General features: G+C 39.8%; 1 protein-coding gene across 14 annotated transcripts in view; it reads right to left on the bottom strand.

Moving 5' to 3' along the window:
• Positions 1-25,552, bottom strand: part of Inpp4b (inositol polyphosphate-4-phosphatase type II B) — a 750,330-nt gene that overhangs the window by 60,190 nt on the left and 664,588 nt on the right. For all 14 annotated transcript variants that reach the window (XM_063277738.1, XM_063277736.1, XM_017601165.3 and 11 more), the window contains 5 exons: positions 18,789-18,961; positions 17,537-17,660; positions 16,361-16,478; positions 13,616-13,756; positions 11,503-11,600 (listed from right to left, as the gene is read on the bottom strand). In XM_063277738.1, the coding sequence (XP_063133808.1) occupies positions 11,503-11,600; positions 13,616-13,756; positions 16,361-16,478; positions 17,537-17,660; positions 18,789-18,961 (654 nt within the window). The remainder of the gene's footprint in view (positions 1-11,502; positions 11,601-13,615; positions 13,757-16,360; positions 16,479-17,536; positions 17,661-18,788; positions 18,962-25,552) is intronic.

A 25,552-nucleotide genomic window follows, 5' to 3' on the forward strand; every position in this document is an offset into this window, starting at 1 on the left:
AACGGCTTCTTATCTTCAGCTTCTTATCCCTTAGTGGCAGGTGAAGACTTACCATGTCATTATGGCAGAGATTATAATTTCTAGGCATTAGGGAAGATATAGATGAAGTAAAAGATAGAAAAGTAATTTTAGAATGAAGGGACACTGAAACTCTCCAAATTAGAAAGAAAAACATTGAATAAAAACAAGTATGATTGGTATATTTTATTCCTCTTCTCTAGCATGTTCAACTTGAAGTGGCCTCTTACTTGGCAAGCTGAGACACTCGTATTTGCAGTTTATCAATGACAGCCTCAAGTACTAATTAATTAGTGTTCATGGACTTCTCTCTTTAACCCATCTTGACCTACCCAATAAAGATATTGTTACTTCTCCCTGTACTGGTGTCCCAAGGTCATTTCCACTTTTCTGGAGTTTAGTGATGTAAAACTGGGAGGGAAAATGATGATGTAAAATGGATGAAAAGATGGATTGAATACAAAATGTTTTCTCACCTTTGAGGTCTGAAGAGAAGAGTCATGGTAATTAATGAGTGTCTGTTAAGAAGATTGATTATTCATATTAAATAGTGAAGGGATTTCAAATGTATAACTGTGTAAAAGGTCAAATACTAAGTTATTTTTAGTTTCCCCTTTGAATTATTTTATTTTCCTCTTACCTGTTTTTGAGTTTTGCCTGTATGTAGTCTGTTTATTATGAGCATGCCTGGTGCCCTCAGAGGCCAGAAGACAGCACTGGATTTCTCTGTACCTGGAGTTACAGATGCTTTTGAAGTAATACGTGGGATTGGGGATTTGAACTTGAATCCTCTAGAAAGCATCCAAGACTGAGCCATCTCTCTAACCTCCCTGCTCTGATTTTAAATTAGAAGTTGAAATTAATTTTTAGTCAACTTTAACAGATGTTTGGCTTATTGGATATTATAACAAATGAAATGAACCATTAGAGACCCAAGAACTAATCCAGGTATTTATAGATTAAATGTATATCTTAAAAAATAAGACAATTACTGTTAACCTGTACCTGACTGCATGATGCCCCACAAAATAAAAAAAAATCTCATTTTCATGATGCTTTTAATTAACTCACCTATAAAGATATTCCAAAAGAAACAAAATTCTTTTCTGAAAACTCAACAGAGAATTGATAATCACACGAAATGGTGATTAAAGTTAATACAGGTCTGAAGGAGCAAACACAAGACAGAGAAAGGTTATGGAAGAGAAGAATGTTGTAAATCTGTTCAAATAATAGAAAAGAATTCACAACCAAGTGTGACTGGAAGGATCAGTGGGTTTGTTACGACCCTGCAGAAATATAATTCTCTGATAATCTCAGAGTGCACAACAATCATTATCCTGCCCGTCGCTCTAGCTTTTCGACATGGACTGTGACACTGTTTTGTCATCAAAACTGACAGTGGAAATATTAACTTCCTTTCCCCAGAGAGATGGGGGGTGTACTTTGAAGTACAAAGTGTGTGTGTGTGTTAATTATCCTCCTTCGGCTGGTGATGAAATATAAGTGTTCCAAACAGCTAGAGACTCATCTAAGTGAGGTTTCAACTGAATTCTAGTCTTTTTATTCTAAGCCATTACATGCTGGCTGAGGAGGCTGGTGCCCTGGGAGGCTAGCCAAATGCAGCACGTGGTCAAATGGGAAATGCAGGATGGGGTTTCTTAAGTTTAGGTATCCAAATGAAGGAAAAGAGTAAGGATGGCAGAATGCTTAGACATCCCTTGGCTCTGCTATGTGCAGGTGCATGGGGGAATGTACTTTGAAGTACAAAGTATACATACATACATACATACATACATACATACATACATACTACATACATACACTCACATACACATGTGCACATACACTTTGTACTTCAAAGTGTATTTCCCCATGTACCTGCACATAGCAACATGGCAGCGATAAGAAACTATAGATATAAGCCGTTGATATATGGCAACCCTGGGCATTCAGAGGCCAGCTTCAGGTTTGCTGGGCAGGTAGGTATGTGCATGCCTAAGTATGTGTGTACTTTTCTTTCTTGTTTTTGAAGTGTTATTTGTACTTTAATTGAGTCTATACTTTAATGACAACTAAGTGTCTCTATCTCTGATTTTATGCCTATTAAGAAAGAGTGGATTAAAATTTAATGTGTGTATGTGTGCGTGTACATCTGTGTGTCTCTGTGTATCTCTGTGTGTTTGTGTGTGTGTATGTGGGTGTGTGTGTGTGTTTGCATGCACGTGTGCATGTCAGAGGACAATATACAGGAGTTGGTTCTGTCTTCTTCCTATCTGGGAATTTAAGAGTTTCAGGTGGTCATGTGACTGTGTTTGGTGGCCTTTTCTTTCAAGAAGGTCCCCGAGATGTGTTGGAACTGAGCTGAGAACAAATTCCCAGCTACAAATATACCAAACATAGAGGCAAATCATGAGCTTAAAGTTAAAAATGCAGATACCCGACAGACTCACTTTAAATCTGACCAGAGAGTTCTAGACAGCACTGGTAAAATAATGGCTTAAATATGAAGAAAAAGTCCATCTGCAAGTCATCATATGTGGATTGAATCCCTGACGTCCCACTAGTCAGATCAGTGAACCTAACAGAACCTACTGTAGAAACCCAAGTCTCCTCTCACAAATGACACAGTTGACCATAAATCAGTAGACCTTAAATTATACCTTGAGGAACACTTATTTAGCAATATGTTAATGGTATATTATATGTTAATGGTATATTATATGCGTTTATGGTCCCCTGATCCTAACATTAAAAAAACAATAAATTGCACTTTTAACCACAAATTTACTTAGAAATGTCCCTCTAGCACATGAACTATTAGCTATTGCTGAACTCTGAAGATGTTCAGAATTGATGTGCTTCTTCCTTGTTGGTTAAGGAACATGGGTATTAAGAACATGGTGTTATTCTACATATCGTTACACAGAATAGTCTATTGTGGTATACCCTTTCTGACTTATGTGACTTCCCTGACTTAATCCAGTCTGCAGAGTATTCTGACGTGAACAGCCCAGCTTCCTTTCTAAAGCTTGGAGACAATGAAAAGACAGTAAGTTCACAGTGGGTGCTTGAGCAAGACAAAGGTGACACAGATGACTCTAACCAGAGTTCCAGTTACTCACAGCCAAACCTTGGGCAGAATAGATCCACACCCCCAGTCTCATAGAATGCATGTACAGTGTTCAATCTTATACAAATGTGAAAAGTTTAGTGTTACTACAAGTGAAGGAGAAGTTAATAACTTACATATTCCCTTTGGAGCCTGGGAAATACTCAACTGCTATTAGAAAGACTGTTAACCAATCAGAAATGCTTACACTGTTTGTTTGAAGACCTCTGGGGGTAGGGGATGAGTATTTGTGTGTGTGTGTGTGTGTGTGTGTGTGTGTGTGTGTGTGTGTGTATGAATGTATGTGTATGTGTATGTGCTTGTGTGTATGTGTATGTATGAATGTATGTGTGTGCATGTGTGTGTGTATATGTGTGTGTGTGTGTGTACATGTATGTATGTCCATGCTCTTTCATTTGATTACCTTGCTTTATTTTTCCATTCCATAAACACAGGCCATTTCCAGAGCCTGATGAAGCATGGGTCACTAGGTTCAGGATGGACATTAATTTCTGTGCCAGGAAAGCATTTCCATGAATGTGGGGTGGCAGCACATTCAAGTTCCTGGGTGTGGTAAACCTGAGATGGCACCAAAGCCTGTGTCATGAGGATGGTCAGGTGAGCAAGCTTTCTTTTGTCATAGTCAATTCTATTGAATGTCCCTGTCTGAGACAAGGCTCATTGAGTAGCCACAACATTCATTGATACTCAGAGTGTGACATAACTTTCTCAGATCTATGGGCCTGCCTTAATCAGGACCTGAGTCCCAAGCTACTCTCTAATGGGTAGGTGACGCTATGGCGTTGTCAGTGTGTGACATCAACAAAATGGTTTTCTGAAGGAGTGTTTAAAACCTAAGGCTGGTGGTTTTGTCCTCAGAGGATGGATCCTTTCTCTGCTCTCACAGAAGCTTCTGTGGATCTCCATGGTGCTCATCATGTATGTGTAGATTTACTATACATGGAATCCGGTCCTGACTGGCAGATCTGCTCATTCCTTTTAGGAACAAAATTCAATATTTTTGTTCAGGAAAGTATTATCGCATAGTTATTTTGCAAAAACTATATTATTTAGATTTATGAAAAATAGTTGTTCTGTGTTTAATAATCTAGCCAAATAATAAATGGTTGAGTGGCAATATAAAATATGCAAGTCACTGTGGGCTGAACAGATTGGTTAGTTGGAAAAGTTCTTGCCTCACACACACGATGGCCTGAGGGAGGGCTCCAGAATCCTTGTAGCCATAGCACAATGAGGTGGTGCACAATTGTAACTCCAGTACCAGTTAGCTAAAGGCAGTTAGAGCCACTGAGGCTGGCTAGTCATCAACTCTGGTCCATCCTGTGTTAAAAGCACCAGTAGGACCCCCTGAGGGATGGACTTCAAGATTATTCTCTGGCTTCTGGCTTCTATACTAATTTTATACATGTACCTTGTACAGACATAAGCACACACTAAATAAACCAAGAGCAGTATCTAGTAGGAGTGAGTTGCTCCTGTCTGTGGCATGATTAAATCCACCTTGAATTATTCTATTGGTGTTAAGTGCTGAGGATCTTGAGAATAGCTCAACAGGAGAGCTCTTAGGGCTTGATTGCAAGCATAAAAGACAAAACAAAAAGTGAAAGTTAAAAATAAAGTAAAAGTTCGAAGATATAAAACCTGTCAGTGGGGTTGGGGATTTAGCTCAGTGGTAGAGCACTTGCCTAGGAAGCGCAAGGCCCTGGGTTCGATCCCCAGCTCCGAAAAAAAGAACCAAAAATAAATAAATAAATAAAACCTGTCAGCTTAAGTGAGCTATGATTTTTTTTTGGTAGAACTAGACCTCTATCTCTTAACATGCATGCAGAGTGTTTGAAAAGTCTATATAAAAACTATATGCTAGGTTGAACATGATGACTAATGCCTTTAATCTCACTCTGAAGGCTGAGGCAGGAAGGCCACTGAGTCCCGGATTAGCTTTGAACATGTGAGGGATACCTAAATCAAGGCAATAAAAGAAATTGAAAAAGTATATTTCGGTAATCAGGATTGGTCGCATGATTGATTGAAAGGTGGAGAAGTAAATATACATCTTTGTTTCAGAGGGTTCTTCGTCTAAAACCATTGGGTGACATTAGGAGCCCCAGAAGAACAACCCAAATCACCTCCATGCAGAATATGAAGCCTAAAAGCTCTAAGTGGTCAAGTACCAAGAGTCTCCTAGAGGCCGTTCAGAAACCTCACACAGGCATCGAAGGCTTCTCTTTCTAGAAGCCAGGATATTGCTTTTCTTCCCCTGAGCATAGCTGGGTTTGTCTCCCAGGGAGTTTAGGCTTCACGCTGTGGGCTTTACTTTGGCTTTCTGCTAGTCCAATTTTCTCCTCTAGAACCTCTCAGGAGGAGCATGTCCTTAGAACAGAGCCACCACTTTCCATGTGTCCTTAAACACATTCACCTGCATCTTGGCAAAGGGAACACAGATGACAGCAGCACTCTCTCTTGTTCCTGTTGCTGTGAGCCTGCCTTGTCTCTCTTACATGCACGGCTGAGTTTCCTAAGGGCGTGCCTTCCACTCTGTCTCCCTAAGAGCCCATGATGAAACTTTAATTTTACGCATTTTATTAAAAACTATTCCAACTGCCGAGTGTGATGGTATTCACTATAATCCCACGACTCTAGAGGCAGTTGGATAGCCGAGTACCAGGACAGCCAGGGCTACCCAAAGAAACCCTGTCTAAAAACATTATTTAATTCAAACATTAAAACATGAAATAAGGGGTTGGGGATTTAGCTCAGTGGTAGAGCACGTGCCTAGCAAGCGCAAGGCCCTGGGTTCGGTCCCCAGCTCTGAAAAAAAAAAAGAAAAAAAACATGAAATAAATAAAAACAAATAAACAAAAACACAAAAAACAAACAAAAAACCCCTAAAAAACAACCAAGCAAGCAACAGAGCCTATTATATTAAATGTTGCCATTGATGTCCCAAATCTAATCACTTCTACTTAATCCTCATTATTAATAAACCCACTTGCTCTTTCTGTTCACTAACCCTAGATGACAGGTCTGTCATTTTCTTATTTGACTATATTCTAAATAATTTCCCGAGTGGGATGGGCTAAGCCCCTCCCCACCACTCTCTGCACATGCAGATCTCCTTATGATGTCTGACTCTCATTTTCTATGGGGACTGTGTAAAAAACTGTTCACATAACTCATCTAAAAATTAACTCTATACAAAACTTCCTTAGATTCGTGTTTTATTTTCTTGCTTTTGTTGAGGGAGGAGTGGTGTAGGATGTTTCATTTTTGTTAGTGCAGAGCTTAATGCTTTAACCATGCAGACGCGTCAAAAGCACCTAGGGGTGAATAAAGCAACAGCAGAAAAGCCATAGAACTAGAAAAACCCATCACCCCCACACGGCGACTCTTCTTCTGGAAAGCAGTTGGCCTTGGTGAAGGTTATTCCTTGGTTACACTGACTCATTGTCTGTAAGCCACCCGGTGCCAACCTAGTCATCTTCCTCCTCCCTGGTGATGGACACTAAGTTTTATGTGCTGTGTCATCTCTGCCAGTGTCTGCTAAACTGAATGTGAGAGTTCTAGCAAAAGTTTCATGTCTAGGATGAATTATATGACAATATCATATTTATTGTCACTGAAGATCTGAGTTTTTTTTAAGTATCTCATATGCAGTCCATGCTGCTGTAATGAAGGAAATACTCTATATGACAAGAATGTCAAGTGTTTTAGAAATAGTTTGTAACCGCAACAACAAAAGTGGTCACCCTGTTTTTCTCTCTTAGCTCACAGTGCTACACAGCCCAGCCTTACTGCATGAAGAAAGAAGTCCATATGTGATAAATTTCTAGTGGCCCTGGGTGATAATACCCCTACTACATTTGGGATAAAAAGAAAATGTTTGGATCTTAATATCAGAAAAGAGGGCAGCAAATTTGGATGTGATAAATTGACAGTTGGTCTCTTCTCCTTTAAGGAGGGAAGAAGACTTCACTGGTCCCTTTGACCAAGCTCTTGTATACCTCTACAACATTGTGGTGACTTTCAAACATGACGTTATCTGTGCAAGTGACAGAGAGCAGAGTCCTTTCTAGGATTATTAATGCAAAAGTTAAATCTCTTAGGGAGGCAGGGACATGACAGATTCCTGACAGCAACAAGTCCAACGCAAAGATCAGAGTAAGCTGACGCGCTAACGTCTGCTCTGCCCACCGGAATTGCCCCAGTTGATCAAAGGTGCCCACAAATATCACAGATAGAGCCTGGGGGAACACTCCAGAAGATTTCTGCCTTGGTGTCAAGGCAAAAAGTAAGAACATATGAAAACTGCAACAATGTATAAAGAAAGCCAACCCACAACAGCTCAAAGCTTTTTATCAATGCTCGAGGATACATATTCTTATACATATCTTATACATATATTTTTTGATCCATATTAGCTGCCTCAGACCAACGTTCAGCAAAGACTGAGAGGAGAATAATTGCTCACTGTGGAGAGACCCCTGCCCACACCTTCTAGCAAAGGATCTTTGTTTGCAGCTGAGGTACATTGAGAGTGTAGGATCATTCCTGAATTTAAATGAATATTCTAAAGGCATTAAGAGATTTTGAACAGATTAGCTGATGATTTGCTTGACTGCTGGGCATCTCAGAAGGACATGGGCAAGACTGATAGACCCCTTTAATTCTGCACCATACTCCCACTTATTAACAAATGAAGGCTAAGTGTTCAGTAACATTGGTAGCAGCTACTAAAAGAAAACTACAGTTTTATAGATTTTTGAATGAGACTATCCATTTAGTCTACATATGTCACAGAATTAGTGAATACTTGGGAAAGGTTATACTTGCTCACAACAATTTCCTTTATGAATAAAATAAAACAAAAAGTATCTGCCATTGAACGAACACATAGCCTAGGGCAATTTCATCATAGCCATGATGTGACAAGGTGGACTATATATACTAAGATTAATGACATCTTTGGAGAAGAAATAATTTTTACTTAGAAACCAACATAGAATTCAGACATTTCACTTGTTAAAAAAACAAGGTTAAGAAATTAATAGGCAAAAAAAATAAAAAAAAAGAAATTAATAGGCAGCATATGCATTGTGTCTTTTTCAAGAAGGCATCTTAAGGTATCTGTACTTCAATATAAACTCCTTAAATTCACTGTAAAAGCAAATAAAAGATTTTGCATTAAAGAGATGACCCAGAATGGTCCCATCTTCCAGAGTGGTAGTTCTTGTCATTTTAGCTAATTCTGTAGCCCCCATCCATAGTCCTAACACAGTTACTTGGTTGCCTTTTGGAATGGAGTGCAGCCCAGCTTTGCCTTGGTATGTGAAATATCTAAGAGATGTATAACCTATATATGTTTGTGTGATTCACAGATTTCTGTTGTACTTTTGTTGCAGAGTGCCACCACAATGACACTACCACTTGATTCTGCTATAAATCTGATAGTTTTGCCTCAAAACATAACCAAGTGTGGAAAATCAGGTACACTAAAATCTAACTAATTAGACGTAATTGGCTCAATTTAAATTGTTTCCATCTGTGGTGATAAGAACTAATATTTGGAATTAGATTGAAATTATGCTGGTTTGGTAAAGAGGTCATTGTGGGTTCTCTTCTAAGATCCATAATTTCCACAGATATAGGTCTCACCCCTCATTAAAGATATGCCTCTGTGAAACAGACAGAAACCATTGCAGAAAAGGGTAACAGATCAAAATACTAAGAACAAGTAGAGTGATATTCATTTACAAGTTATACATGTATGACACAGCTTCTTCAACAAAGAACCATGGGGGAAGAAGGGAAGATTGTAAGAGCCAGAGAAGAAAGAAAGTTTGCCCTGATTTTGTGTCTCCTAGAAGTGTCCGAAAACTACATCTATGTAATCTCATCAACATGGCCAATGAGCCAAGGCCTGAACAAGATCTACCCCAACAGACATGCTAATGCAGAGAGTGAAAACCGCATGGGGGTTCAGCCCTTGATAAGAAATGGCAGGCAACTGAGGAATGATGAGTCTTCCCCAGGAAGTTGGGTATCTTAATACCAGTTGTCTGCTTTAAAATCATATACATACACATAACAAAGAGACTGTCAGGTTAATTTATATCCTATCATCTATTTATCTATCATCTATCTATCTATTTATCTATCTCTATGCTAATACTATTATATTATAAACTAACATAATATATCTCTGTATGTATTTAAGAACAATGAAAGGAATAGAGGTCATGAATTTTAGAATAAGAAGATGCCTGAGAAGGAATAAAAGAAGGAAAGAAAAGGCTGAAATGAAGCAAGTGTATCTTAATTTCAAAGAATAAAAGATGTTAAAAGCTTTTGAAATACTTTTAATAAATAAAATGAAATACATCTATTTTTATATAATAAAGTTTCAACTTTCAAAGATTCGTGGTTATATAGTCGACTTTTTCTACTCCAGAGTTTACCATCCATAAATTTATAAACCATAGATCATATGTGTTCAGAAGTAAAACTGCATCTGTATGGAACCTGTTGTAGACTTGATGTGTATGTGATTATTCCCTATAAAATTACAGCACAACAAACATTTCCATACTGCTTAAATTTTACTAGGTTCTTATTAGTAGAAATTATGTACTTTAATGTTAATTTATAGGGTGTCCAGAAACCATTCCCTTAGGGAGATTGAGAAGACAACTCTAATTGGTAATATAGAAAGATTAATGTTCTTAAATCCTCTTTTGGATAAAAACCATAAGACCTATTTTACTTTATATCTTAACAGCTTCCCTTCTCTCTCAAATCTTTAAACATTTATTCCTTCAAATAGTTCAAATAGTTTACTCGAGTATATAAATGTTTTATATTTCACATTAGGCAATCCTTCAGTAAGGACTTTTACTTAATTTCTTTTTTAGGCAAAATGGTTGGTTTTGGTATAATAAAACCCTTCATGAAGTTCCATAACCTACTTTTAATTTACCCCTGAATAAAGAAGACATGGTAAAAGCTCTCAAACATTACTATGGATCAGACAGCACTTGGAAGCATGGGTTCAGGGAGGTGCGGGAGTCTGTAGAGAAGCCGAGGACCTGCATTTCTTATTGATTGCCATGTCTGCTGATGCGGATGAGCTAGGGAATATAGCTAATTTTCCTATATCAGAGTAGACAGAAGCCATGTTGGAAATACATGAAAATTCTGACATCATTTTAGAATGATAAGAAAAATCAAATCTCAGAGCAACACATAGTCGATGATGTCTAAATCTTAGTAACTTCATTAATCACTGAAGAAAGGGAGTTTCGTTTACACAAACTCAGAACCTTAGTGCAAGTAACACATCTATAATCCAAAGTGTGCTGGGGGCTAACAATCTCCATTGGAAGATTTGAATGTTGGGAAAACATATTTTATATGAAATATAGTAATATAAAAATCATAATGTAATACCAGGACTAGGAGTTTTCTGTGTATCTGCAATGACTGCATGGGTCACTGGAGCATCATGAAACCATGCTTGCCGAGCTATGTAAAAGCAAATACTCTTCTGCCTGTGAGAGTCCAAGCACTAGACACAAACAACGAACAGATTGCTTATAAGTTGGTGACAACTCTACTTTGTGACTTTTGATGAAAATGTAATATTTCTACTTGTTAAATTTAGTTTCCTGTCCTCACACATATCTGAGGAAAGTTATACTGGAGATAAATGAAATCCTGGTCAGTCCATAAATTCAAATACCCAAGAGCTCAAGTGGAAGGAAGAGCTACCCTAGCGAATAATGGAGAACGCATATCCAACATTTAAAACATGGCTGTCTGCTTAAATGGTTACAATTTTCACATAAAATGGTGCAATAAGCACATCCAGTGAATTTGTCCCTAAAGTTATAAATCGTAAGATTGCATCGAGAACTTGTAACTTACATCATTGATCATTACACCGAGCACTTGTATTCTATCCGACTTTCTCTTTATGCTCACGTACTATATGTCAAACGGATAAAATATTAACGACAAATGATCCAGTTATTTAAGTGTTAACTGTGCAAAATTTTTATCGGACTCAATTGAGATTTCTAATTAGACCTTCCGTATTTCTAAATCTTGGCATTTTCACCATTTAGTGTCCCAGCATGGACACCGGGCACACTGAGGACGGCAATCAAGGTAACGAAGCAGGCTTCAGCCATGCCACCTTGGCAATCAGTCCTTTTCTTCCCAAAGTCTCAAAGTCACTTTCGCCCCCACCCCATGCTCCTTTGCTCACAGACCTCTTTTGCTTAAGATTTTTTAATCAACAAATGATTGTTAATCAACAAATGACTGTTAGTGTTTTCTACAACCCATATACTTACAATCAGGCGGCATCTTTTCCATAAATATTGAATAATATTCTTGTACAAGCTCAAAATTTTCTTGATTAATACTTTCTTGCAAAGAAACATCTCCGAACCTAAAAATAGACAAAGGATGAAGAGGGGAAGAGGAGGGGGAGAGGGAGGAGAGTCATGGGATATAAAAGCACCAAAAATTAATACAGCTTATCTTGTCCTTTTATACAGATGATGGGATATTTTCTTATCCACTGTACACCTCATTTATAAGGTCATGCCTTAGCACACAGAGGGAGCCCCTCCACCTCTCTCCATTTGAGATTCTATTCATGCTTGCACAAGGACCTAGAAGACCATGTCTGGAAGCTGGGCTGCCAGCTATGGAGTGTGTGCTATGGTCCTCTCCCTGGACTTTACTACTGAACACGCTCTGCACAGGCCTGCAGCTGTGTGCCAGAGCTCTCCTTGGCGGCCTTCGTCCTGTCCTTTTTTCTGAATACCATTGCATCTGTCTTCTCTCTCAATACGTCCCAGTTCCACACTTCAAAACTCTCTCTTCCGACCAAAGAATGTCATCCATGAAGCTTCCAGTATGTATCTCCATTCAAACCCATATGCATATTTATCTTGGTGTCAATTAAAGTCTCAGTGCTAATCCCTAACTGTGCCTTTGCACTGCCATGAATCATGATGTGAATATCTAATGTGCAGAATGTGTGATATGCAGCCTTCCGAGTGGTCATGACCTGCAGGTTGAGAAAACACTGCCCTACGAGAAGGCCCCCATGCTGGAGTCACATTCTTTCTTCACTCGTTTTGTCTCTTCAACCATCTTTGGTTATTTTATGACCCAGTTTCATGTGGTATTTGCTGATAGACTTCTGCTGGCTGGTGATCCTTTTCTTCTACAGCTTGACAAAGCAGGTAGCGCCTGGCAGAAGCGGGTTCTGCATCTATATTAAATACGGTGTCCAGAAAAAAACACAGGAGACTTTCTTTAGGGTTCTCTGACCTGGCCAGATAGTGTGAGCAGCTGGAGGATGATTGTGTTCTCACAAAACTCACGTGTGGAAGCCATTACCTCCAGTGTGTCTGTGTTTGTTGGTGTGGGCTCTGAGGATCTGCCCAAGGTTAAAGAAGATGAGGGTGAGTTCTGACCATGTGGGATTAATATTCTTATAAAAGGTGCTACCGAAAACCTCCTCTACCTTCCCCCTACATTTGTGTGAAGAGGAGGTCGTGTGAGCACATAGGAAGAGAGCCATGTACCAGTGGCTTGGAACTGGCTCTCACATTTCTCACATGCCTTTGAACTGTGAGGAATGATGTTTAGTTTTTCAAATCTACCTGGTCTTCAATCTTCATTCTTGTCTAAGATTTTTGATGCAGTTAGCATTTATCTATGTAAGGATGGTCACATACAATACATGGTTGGGGATAAATACTAAATAGAACGTTACAGGATTTATGCAGTATCTCACATGCCTGGAGAAGACCAGAATTCTAAATCAGAATAATAAGGGTGAAAGCGCAGAGGGGAAGGCGCTCTGCCTGAATCAATGCCGTGTTGGTGTCAATGTGCTAAGCCAACTGACTTGCCTGCTGCCCCCAGGCTTTCCCCTTATTCTGCAATTTTGTCTCTTTTTTTCAAATCCTGTCACTTATACAGTTTCCAGGTAATTAAAACTTACAATTTTAATTTATGAGAGAGATAAAGGAAAATGAATGCTTTCAAAATGAAGTGACCCCTAGCACGGTTAGAATGACACGGACAATAAAAACTAGTGTAGGCTAGAGGCTCACTGGTCCTTGCAAATTCCTCCCGGCTCTCTAGAAGTCCCTAAACACGAGAGTCAGAGGCTGCTCTCTAGGTCACACTCATAGGCTGCGTACATATTTTGCTACTGGTATAAATATATTTCTCAAGGTTTTGACACATTTAAATCTAAATTAGGGGCATGACTCTTTCATATACAGTTTCCTTCATCATGAGAAGCAACTTGGAAGTATATTAATTGAAAGGAAAATACCACACATCATATGTCTAAATCTATAAGCAGAAATATGCTATTTCTCAGGATGTAACAAAATCAGAAAAAGAAACGCTGAACTCCATCTTTCTCGTGAAGCCTACCTCTCGGCCAGAGTCTGCTGCTCATTGATTCCAACGTTAAACAGAACAGGATACACATGAAGCAACTGGCCTTCTTTAATTTGCAGAGGGAGCGACTCAAACACTGTCGCTGGAAGCTTGACCTCCACCACGTAGTGTTCGCTGAAGACCGCCAAGCGTGGAAGGCAGAAATGGTTTAGATTAAGACATGAATGAGTTGGTTCGTGTTTATAACTCACCCATGTTGCATCGCGTGTTGGTCGTGTGTGTGACTAAGTCACATTTTAGCACAGCAGTGCATCACGCCATTTTCCCCATTCATTCATGAGTACACAACTCATGCCTAATTTTTCTTGTGAATAGTCTCCTGGTGGATACTTAGGTGAAAGCTTATGGGGTGAGCAAATACTTTCTTTCCTCTTGGGGATTTATTTAAGGACCGTAGTATAAGTTTGTATTTGATTTTTTTAAAAAAACTGATTAGCTATTTCCTTTCTTTTTAATTAAAATGTAATTGCATCATTTCCTCCTCCCCTTGTTTCTTTCCCTCCTTCCAAGCCAAACACTGTCATTACATTACTCCTTTGAAAGTTAGTGGCCACATTTTCTTCACATTAATATATATACATATATATATACATATATATTATATATGTACATAAGCATGCACATGCATATGGGAAGTACGTAAACACAGCCTGCTGAGACCATTCAGTGTTGTTCATCTGTGTGTGATCTTAGGGATGACCACTGGTGTTGGAGAACCAATTAGGGTGCTCTATTTCCTTCCTACCAGTCACGTATGAAACTCCAAGCATTTCTTTGTTGTAGTGTAGCAACATTTGCTATTATCAGAAGTCTTAAAGGTGATAGTTTCCACGTGAGTACCTTCTATGAATGGGCAGTTTCCACCCCTCCCCCATTGACTAGGGATACTGAGAATGATTTCATATGCTTCTCTTTTTAAAAAAAATTTAATTTTATTTCTTTTCTTATTCACTTTAGGTCCCACTCACTACAACCCTTCCCCCTCCTCCCTCTTTTTCTCCTTTAAGCTGTAGAGTCACCCCCCAACCCCCAGGTATCCCCTGACTCTGCCACTTCAAGTCTATGCAGGTCTAGGCCCTTCCTCTCCCACAGAGGCAGACAAAGCAGCCCAGGTAGAAGAATATACCCCACATGCAGGCAACAGCTTTTGGGATAGCTCCCACACCAGTGGTTCAGGACCCATGTGAAGACCAAGCTGTACATCCACTACTTATGAGCAGGGAGGTCTAGGTCCCCCCGTGTATGTTCCTTAGTTGGTGATTTAGACTCTGACAGCCTCGAGGTTCCAGGTTGGTTGAGTCTGTTGGTCTTACTGTGGCGTTCCTATCGTCTTCGGGGACTACAGGCCTTCCTCGTATGTTTCTTATCATTTATCTCTATTCAGATTTTTTGTCACATTTTAAAGTATATTTTTAATTATTATTTAGATGTGAAATGCCTAAGTATATTTTTGGAACAAGGACTTTAAAAATTACAATCTGTATGTGTTTTCTCTCAGTTTGTGGCTTGTCTTTTCACATTCTTTGTGATTTCTTTTAAAGGTGAGTGTGTGTGTGTGTGTGTGTCTGTCAAATTCATAGAATTTACCCAGAAGCAGCCTTTTGTCTTTATGGAGTCTTTCACTCCTTGGACAAGTTCTGATCATAAACAGAGCTTGAAGAACGTCCTCAAGAAGAACGCCCTTCTCTTTGCCCGCACAAATAGCCTGCTAAACTTCCCCATGAATTTTGGGGGAAAGTATCAACTTACTACATTTCATCATAAACTTCAGAGTAGTGTATGAGCTGTGTTATTTTCCAGTGGTATTTGTGAACAATCTTTACTCATTTTTCCTCCTATGAATAGCAAAGGATGCATTAATATCTGGATGAGACATTTACTTTCATGGAGGCTGTGTTTTCTTTCCTTACGTTCCAGAGTTATCTTTCAACTATGCATGAAAAACTGGCTGTTTTGTATGCACCTTAACACATGATTCTAAAGAATTATTTTATGTTTCTTTTGTCTTTTCTCCATTTCTTCCAACACATGTTTACACTGTGACCTAAGACTATTTCAAAATTCAAGTAACTTCATATAGTACTTAAATACTTTAACATCAAATTGATTAAAATCTGGATGACTTCTGATTCAAACATTTCATATGGTATACTTCTCCTGTTAGAAGTCTCTTTTATATACCATCTTTTTTTATTATTTCTAGTATTTTGATCTTAGAAGCCATTTATTTAAAGCCCTTCTCGGAAATGTCGCAGTCTGAAAGTGAATTGTCAAAAATGATTAAGAAAAATGGTGGAATATGCACCCGACATAAGAATATATCCTTCACAACATGTTGCTGCATTTAAGTGAATTTAATTTCAAGTCATCTCAAGAATTATGAAGCTATTAGCTGGCCAATTCCCGCAAAAGTAAAAACACCCAGAGCTTTGGACTAGAACAGTAATGAAGAGAAGTAGTCCTCAGAGGCGGCGGCTGCTGCTTCAGACTTTCTACATCTCCCATGCACCCTCATGTTTAACCTCAAGACCATTGGAAACGCTCACGAGACTTCTGGGAGATTTTTAAGACCTCCTGGTATTTTTTGACCTCCCCAAAAGAAGGAAACAAAACAAACAAACAAACAATAATCCCCAAACCTGACTTATTCAAGGAAACTTGCCCAGAAAACACTGTGTAAGCAAGAAAGTCTGGGCTCTGGACATGGGCACCACTCACCGCCTTCCTGTGAGAACAGGGAGGACATCATTGGATGTGGCTTCCGTTATTTTGAAAGCGACCTTCCTTAAGTCTGAAATGCCGACAGCCATGTCCTCCAGCATTCCGATTTCGTCACCTGCACGGGGAGAAAGGGACCTTGTTGCAAACAGACTATTAAAATATAATGTTGGCTGCCGCTGTGCCTCCCTGCTGGGATTGTCCCTAGCATCCAGTGAATGAGATTATGAAGGCAGTGACTCCATTCAGCGTACCTTCCCATTCAGCTCAGGGCTTTCATCAGTGGAATAAGAACAGTTTCAATGGACTCCAGAAGTCAATGTTCCCTTTGAGGGAAGAAGACTGTCCAGCTTTGTTGAGAGCCTAGAGAGAGACGTCTGAGCCTTTTATGAAGCGACATTTTTTCATTGACAGGGCTGTTAATTTGATTTTTTTTTAGAAGAAAAAAAGCTGTAATGATCATTTAATCAATTGATCAATTACCTCAAGCTAATTTTGTCTTCAAACTCTGAAAAATATAGCCTGGAGATATAATGAATATTCTAGACTAGCACCATGCAAAGGAAACAGAATGTGAGCTACATAAATATATGCAGGTTTTCTGCCCCTCGTTTTTGAAAATCAGAGCAAAGTGGAACAAAGCCGCATTGGTTTTAATAACGTAGTGCACATAATTCTAACATGTACAAATTACAGATTCAAATGTAAAGTGATATTTATTTCTTAATTGCGAATACAAAACAGTGTCTCTGTTGGTCTTTGAAATCTGATGTTCACATCTAGAACACATTAATTTGGGCCAAGTGCCTTTGAAGGCCTCCATAAGCACGCGGGGCTCCCGTATTGAACAGCGTAGTTCTAGACAGGAGGCCGTTGTGTGTTTCAAATGCAATGAAACCAATGTTGTCAGTGAGCCTCTTTATTAAATCAGAAAATACAGATCACTGCTCATGAAGCCACTCTTAAATAATCCACAACTCAATTTTCAAAATATAATATGAACCGCAAAGAAATCCCAAGGGTGAATGAATGTAAAACCTGGAAGCTGCCTTTTGTTCTGTTATGCTTGGCACAGAAAGCTTCACTTTTTACTTTTGATGCTATTTAAAAAAACAACAGAAGTATCATCACTATCCATCGCAATAAGATCGTAGCACAAGCTCACGCAATACTTACTGTAAGTGCTTAGCAGCCCTTCGTACTGCACTATCAAGCCCACTGTGTGAAGCTGCTGGAGGAAGCCAGGGTCGTGCAAACTTGTGTGTAGTTTGATGATAAAACCACAAACCAATCCAGCAAGCTAAGAAAAGAAACCATCCGAGAAATTTTACTGGGGTCAGCAAACTTATCACTTCAGTTTTTAAATATCTGCAGACTTTTGAGACACCACAGATTTAATTAAGATTCCTCAAGCATATATAGCAGAGGTGCTAGAAATTGGTACATTATTTATTAAAATAAATTGATGGTCTTTGATCTCGGGTGGCATTGTTTAAGGGCTTGGGGAGACGGAATTGGAAAGAAGCTGGATCAATGGGTTTCAGAATCAAAGCAGAACGTCTCTGAATTGTATGCCTACCATCTATAACCGTGGCACCATTAAACATTCTTAAGATTTTTCGAATTATGCTATTATTTTGTTCTCGCACATCTGACTAGACTCAGTAAAACGACATTATTAATAAGCAAACTTAAGTGGGAGTTCAGTCTGGTTCATTCATCTGCTACTGGATCACTAATGGCATAATGTACTGGCAGTGGGGCAATTTGGTTAAAATATCCCCTTCTCACAGACCGCTTACAAAGTGAAGAATTGCTCTCCCTTCCCTTCATGCTTCATGTACTTGACCTCTAAAAGTGAGTTGTGGGGTGGAGAAAGGGGATACAGAAATACAGCAGACTCTGCACTGGTTTGTATGACTGGTTTTAGAGTCAGGATTAGGGTTGAGTATGGCCAAAACAGGTGATTCTGCAAACCCTTATGAGCAAGTCTTGCTGGAAACTTCTTTTATAAATAAGGAAAGAGACCAATGTGAAACCTGAAATTTGTGGAAGCTGAATAAATAAGGAGCAAACACCCCCTTCACTGAGGTCTTGGCCATCACCTGCAGTGCAAGGTGACAGTCCCTTCCTTTTCACCCATAGGCTGTCCCAGGGAAGGGCCATTATATCTTCCTCACAGACTCTATCCACTGTTCAAGCAAAATATGCATTTCACATTGAGCTGTATCTTTTCCACAAAGAAATACCAATGGCTCAGAAGTTGTTCTTGATCTCTTCAGCCTATTTCCTTATATAAACAAAACAGGGTACCAGAATTTCCAAAAAGGATCTTGAAAAATAAAACCAAGCAAAGAGCTTTACCCCCATCAAGGACAGAGCATTACCAGTTCAGCACTGTTCTGTACACACAGCAAGGGGCACCCACCGCCTGACTGAAGACGATGTCTCTCCTCAGAGTCAGCATCAAACACTGGGGCAGACTGTAGGCGAGTTCCTGAAGCAGCACAAATGTCAGGGATTGCTTCGCTCGGTTCACCACTTCTGCCATGCACTCCTTCAAGGTAAGGATGAGTGGGTGCAGCTGTTCATACCAGTCCTCTGTGACAGCGCATGCGGAGCAAGGACAGCGGGAAAGATGGGAAAGAGTCTGTGAGTGTAGAACCAACATTTTCCATGAACGTGTACACCTATCAATGAATCATGAAGATTGGGGCTGAAAATCTCCAAGTCCAGTGATTTCCCTAATTCGGGTCTACAGCCAGTCTTCTGTTGCATCCCTGTACCTAGATATATGTCATATAAGGCCATAGGCTGCCTTTCTGTTTCACTCTTCTCGAGGGGAGCACTCTCTGTTAATGATGCACCGTTTCTTCCTATGCCGGAGACAGATTTTTTTTGCTGGAGTTTTCCCAAAGATTTCATAGAAATGTGACCATCAAATCAGCTCTCATCTCATGGTGGTATCAATCTTCTCCTCTTCTCCTCATTCTGTCCGGGATACACTGTTATCCTTCAGTTCCATTCCTGGTCTCTCCCTAACTTACTTCCTCCTTTCTCCATCATACTCAGATCGAGTTCCTCCTCTGTAGTGTGGGTGGGAACTTTTCAGTCAGTCTGAATCCCATTTCATTCGAAACCGAATAAAGCAACAAAGGGCAAGCAAGCAAAACCAACACAAGTAGAACAAGTAAGTTCATGAAGCGTCCTCCAGGACCCGACCTCTGCACACGTGTCTAGTACCACCTTAAGAAAATCATTTTCTGGGTGGAGAGATGGCTCACAGGTTAAGAGCAGTAGCTGCTCTTCCAGAGGTCCTGAGCTCAATTCCCAGCAACCACATGGTGGCTCACAACCATCTAGAGTGTGATCTGGTGCCCTCTTCTGGCCTGCAGACATACATGCAGGCAGAAAATTGTATACATAATAAATAAATGAAAGAAAGACAGACAGAGGAAGGAAGGAAGGAAGGAAGGAAGGAAGGAAGGAAGGAAGGAAGGAAGGAAGGACAGAAGGAAAGAAAGAAGGAAGGAAAGAAAATTGTGGCTGGAGAGATGACTCCGTGGTTAAGAACACTGACTGCTCTTCCTGAGGTCTTGAGTTCAGTTCCCAGCAACCACTTGGTGGCTCACAACCTTCTGTAATGGGATCCAATGTCCCCTTCTAGTGGGTCTGAAGACAGCGGCAGTGTATTCATATACATAAAATAAATAAATCATTTTTAAAAAATTGTTTGCAATGTTGTGTTCTAAGTGTATTAAATTATCCCCCAGGATGCTCTACCTCCTTACTGTAGAAGCTTTGAAGATAGTCTCCCTCTAGAAGTTTTCTTTTCTCTACTTACTTTCTGATGGTTTAATCTTCTCTGGAGACTTGGTCCGAGACCTCTGTCCCAGAGGAAGCTGCCTCCCTGCTTGTTTTTGTTTCTTTCCTAAAGCTTGGGTGCTGTTGTGCCTCTTTGTGCCACGTCATTCTGATGCTGCTGTGTGTGAATTTGGCTAAAGAAGAAGCTCAGCAAGGGAGAGGAAAGTATTTATTTAATCACCAAGTCTCCAGAAACTAGGACAGGGCTAGCTTTTAGCGGACACCAAAATTGCCAAAGAATGCATCCATTTGTGCCATTATGTTTTTGCATAATGCAGGCATATAAGGAAAAGTCAAACTTTTGACATTATTAGAGTTCCACATGGTATATTTAAAGAATGGTGTGTGTGTGTGTGTGTGTGTGCGTGTGTGCGTGTGTGCGTGTGTGTGTGTGTGTGTGTGTGTGTGTGTGTGTGTACTATCTACATGTGTACACATAGGTATACAGGTATGTGCCTCTGTTCCTGCATTTTCTTCCATTGCTATTTTATATTTTGAGATAGTCTCAGACTGAACCTGAAACTCTCCCATTGGCTAAAGTCTCTGGCCAATGAGCTCCAGGCTCTGTCCTTTCTCTCTGCTTTCCTTTGTTGAAAATATGGGTATACTTCACTGTGCTTGGCCTTTTTCTTGGATGCTGATTGACTGGATTTTGTTTCATACACTTTACTTAATAAAGAAGGAATGACGAGATTGGATCCAAACTCACGTCTTCAGCTTTGCACATTGCTTACGTTACTCAGTGAGCCATCTCTCTAATACCAAAGTAATCTTTTTTCTTAATCAATCCATTCGTTTACATCGCAAATGATATTCCACTTCCCGGTTATTCCTCCATAAGATCCCCCATCCCACACCCGCCCTCTCCCCTTCCCCCTTTGTTTCTATGAGGATGCTCCCCCAGCCACCCACATAGCATCCCCTTATCTTGGGGGCATCATACCTCCTCACTACCAAGGACCTCTCCTCCCACTGATATCAGACAAAGCTATCCTTGGTATATATGTATCTGGAGCCATGGATCCCTCCTACACACTCCTTGGTTGGTGGTCCAGTCACAAAGTAATCTTTTTAAAAGTCAAAATGTCTGCATCGGGTCATCTGCATATTTATTCTAGCTTTCATTTTATTTTATTTTACTTTTTTTTTATCAGACTACTAAGTGTGTGAGTGAGTGGGCCTCTCATTCTTGGGCCTTCTCTTGGGCCTCTTTTATTCTTGTTGGTTTTCCTTGGCCAACTTCAATGTGATGGGTTTTGTTGTTTTATTATATTTACTCTGCTGTGGTTTGTTATTATAATTTAGAAGCCTGTTCTTTTCTAATGAAAGATAGAATGGGTGGGTGCTGATGGGTGGGCAGGTAAGAAGAACCTGGGAGGAGTAGAGGGGGGGAAACTGTAATCAGGAAATGACTATGAGAAAAAATGTCTGTTTTCAATAATATGAAAAAATAAAAACCAATTAGGGTACCTACATGTCTAGATTTGTAAAATGGACCAACTACATAATTGTGAATCTGGCACATAATATATGAACAAATTTCAATTTACTTGGAGAAAAAAGACTTGAGAAATATATACAAATTTTGGGTTTTGTGACATTCTATTAAAATCTAAATGAATTAATAGTGGATTGACAAATACAACATGAATAATGGAAGATAAAAAAGTAATTATCAAGTAGGGTTGTGATAACATCAGATTCTCAGAACAACAAGGTCAATAATCAGTTAAGACCTTGAAAAAACAATAAAAAATGAAAAACAAAAAAATAATCACGTGAGGACTGTACTATTTACAATTTTTTGATGTTGTGATATAATAAGCTAAATTGTCCAGTCCAAATGGTTGAAAGGATAATGAGTGACCTCCAGCACGCACAAAAAATGCTACAATATAAAACAAAGCATTATGTTTGATCTTTCCAAAATATACTGTAGACTTAACTGTTAGTATTGGGGGGGGAAAGAAAACACTAGAAAAGGAGAAATTCACAGAAGGCTCATTACAGCTGGTTTCATTTGACCAAGAGTCTGCTTGTGCTTCAGGGTAAAATATGAACAGTGGTTCAACTGAAGTCATTAATTCCCACAGAACCAATTACATAGAAAAGTGGGAAAGATGACTTTTTTTTTGAATAAATAGCATTTCAGGCACCAACAAGCAATGCTCTATGTTACTACATATCTTCTATACTTACATGTTGCATGCCCCATCCTCTCTCATTTTGTACCTATTACCTTCAATATGAAAAACTAGTTGTGTGTGTTTGTGTGTGTGTGTGTGTGTGTGTGTGTGTGTCTGTGTGTGTGTTGATATCACCCACCCTTACCTATGAAAACACTAGGAAAAGAACATTCTGATAACTTCACTTAGGGTTCACTGTTGACAGCTAATTGCAAACCTGTCCTGTGATTGGTTGTGTACGTCTGAGACTGCACTGTGTAATTATCAGGCGGAAAATACAGCTTCTGGGCAGTAGATGGAGCTGCTTTATCAGGCTGAAGTTGAACTACTTTGTCACTTAATTCAAGGATGAATAAACATTTTTCCTCGCTATCTGCATAGTTCTCAAAGACCGTGTATCTATTGCCTAAACACCTGGACTCGCACTCTCCCGTGTCACAGGGGCAATAGCTTGCTCAGGGGTATGACACGTGCTTTCCACTCTGAAAACAAAAAGCTATCGTAAGTGTATAGGTTTTCGTCCTTGAATGAGATTGTCCATTCAAACGAAACGCAGATGTTTGCTTTTTTAAAAGATTTTTGAAAGTAGAAACTTCGCTGGACACTTAGAAACTTCAGAACGGGAGACCGAGGGAGAGAGGAAAGAGGAGGAGAGTAGAACAGAGGTGGAAAGAAACGAGAGAAAGAGACCATTTCTAGTTTTACTAGAATAGGGAGAGAAATACACTGGTACTCTAAACCGAAGAGGAAAAGGAGGTGCTTCTCTAGTTAGAAGCATTCCAGCATCTCCATTTAATACCCTACATTCTGTATATAAAACAGTGATTATATAACTTAGGATTATAATTTAAGAAAAATGAGAATATAGAAAACAGTTGTAATTGAAGAGTTGGAAGCGTTGGAGCATGGTAAGATGTCTTGAAGAAGACAGCGTGCTTTCTGTGGAGATACCAAGCGAGGAAGAAGGCAACAGACGTGTATCTTTTAGAAAGAGAAACTATCAACTCTACCAGTAGAGAAAGGAACTGTCCCAGCAAACTGCAATGACTACAGGTTTCTTTCCCAAGTTAATGTCCAGCCCACTCTGTAAATCCCAAGTTCTGACATGAATGCGATAGGCTACGGGGGGCCAAAGAGAGGTAGAGTTCAGGTCATAAATGGTCTTTCTGCTACAGTGAACATTTCATGTCATTCTTACCAGGAGCAAAATATGCTTCAAGTTTCTTGTCAAAACTAATGGTTGTTTGGGGGGGGGGAGCTCACTCTTCCTATTTCTGACATATTCTTCCTAGTCCACCATTTGCACAGTGACAGTTGTGCTTCCCATAAAACCAACTCTCCTTACAGTGTGGGCAAAGTAAAAATCCGTGCATGCATTCACATGTACTTTCCTGAGTTTAGTGTTTTTTTTTCCACTTTACACACATGTAGAACCATGTGTGCACATGGGAAAACACATTGGTAAGATGCCTCAAGGAGGCAGGGCAGTCGTGCTTACATCATGGTTTGCCACCCCATCAGTATCTCCCAGTTCAGCACCTTGGCAGTCCCTGACTTGTAGTTCTCTTGGGCTTCCTTCAGTAGCAGAGGAAAATATGAAGAGAATGTTTTAGTATCTCCATAAAAACTTGCTGAGACTCCTTAACCCTGAGACCAACAAGCAGAATTTTTCCTCAGGAAAACATAAAATGCATGTGGCTTAGCCGAGCTTTTCCTGAGCTCTGTGATGGAACCTGGAAGCCATCCAGGCAGCTCTCTGCTTCCCATCCTTTTACAGCCTTCTCTAATGTATTCAAGTGAAACTAGCTAAAGGATTCAAAGGATGACTGCTGGGTGCCCTCCCTCCCCTCCACACACCATCTATTTCCTGGACAGGATGTCCGTGTCCTCAGAGCTCAATGGCTCTTATGTTACTCGGGAGGAAAATAAAAGGGCCATGTAGCAACCCACTGTAACACGGCGCAACGCTGTCCTGCCAATTTCTTCTCAGGTATTTGATTTTCCTCTCCTCATTTAAAATAATTAACTTCACAAAAGCATGTAAACATTCTTATTTTTGTTATCCCAGCTTTTCAGATATGGTAGGGGGAAGGAAAGCTAAAAGGTCGAATAACCACTATATGCTCTGCTAATATCTGAGAGAAGATGTCTCTGCTCTGTTCCTCATGAATTTCTATGAAGGAGAAGATCTGAGGTAACTCCAAAGGAGGCTGACAAAATGCCTAATGGTTTGAGGTGAACACAGACCAATCCTTATCCAACATGTGTTTCATATTATATACAAATCTCACTCAATATAAAAACTGAAACATCTTCAGGGTCAGGGGATGAGGACAGAAGACAGGCACAGGGATCTACACTCTTAGAATGTTCCTTGACTTTCAAAGCCCACATGCTAAACCAGCAAAGATACAGCTCTTTCTGAGCCCCACTGTGTGAACATGTGTTGAGAATTCAACTCTCTGTGTTCACCTGTGAACAGTATTCTAGTCATCAATATGAGTGTGGGAGGATAAATTACTGGGGAGTATTCCTCGGCACAGTTTACAATGAATTTCTTTGTATAAGTAAATACATGTGACCAACGTTATGCATAGACACTGGCTCTCTTGAGGCCTCTAATCTAGACATATCCTAGGGGTAGAACACAGAAAGTATGTTAAGTCCAGACAGCAAGAGGCAAGAGAGAAAAGGGAACATGTGCTGGGGTTATGACTGCTTCAAAGTTATGTCTGCAGGCTGAGAATATTCTCTTCCTGCTCTTGCCTTTACGATTCATTCCCTAACTGTGGTCCAGGAACTGAACACTCAATTTGCATTTATCTTACCATAACAAGTACTGAATTGGCTTTCTGACATTACCTGCTGTATTAGTCAAAATGCAATGGCCTTGAAAAGAGCAAAGGTCTATCTATGTTGCTTAAAAGCTTTGAAGTATCTAGTTGGGGCTGATTAAATCCATTATTCTGTGGCAGGTTTCCTTGTGACAGTGACAGTGACAGAGCATGAGTGAAGCACACTGCTCATTTCACAGCTGGAATGCTAAAGAGCGAAATGGGGAGGGTGGTTCTCCAAACACCCTTGGGACCACAACCCTAATGACCTAAACACTTCTCATGGGGTGTGACCTCCTGAAGGTTCC

The sequence above is a fragment of the Rattus norvegicus genome, chromosome 19 (genome assembly GCF_036323735.1).
Source record: "Rattus norvegicus strain BN/NHsdMcwi chromosome 19, GRCr8, whole genome shotgun sequence".
Lineage (NCBI taxonomy): Eukaryota > Metazoa > Chordata > Mammalia > Rodentia > Muridae > Rattus > Rattus norvegicus.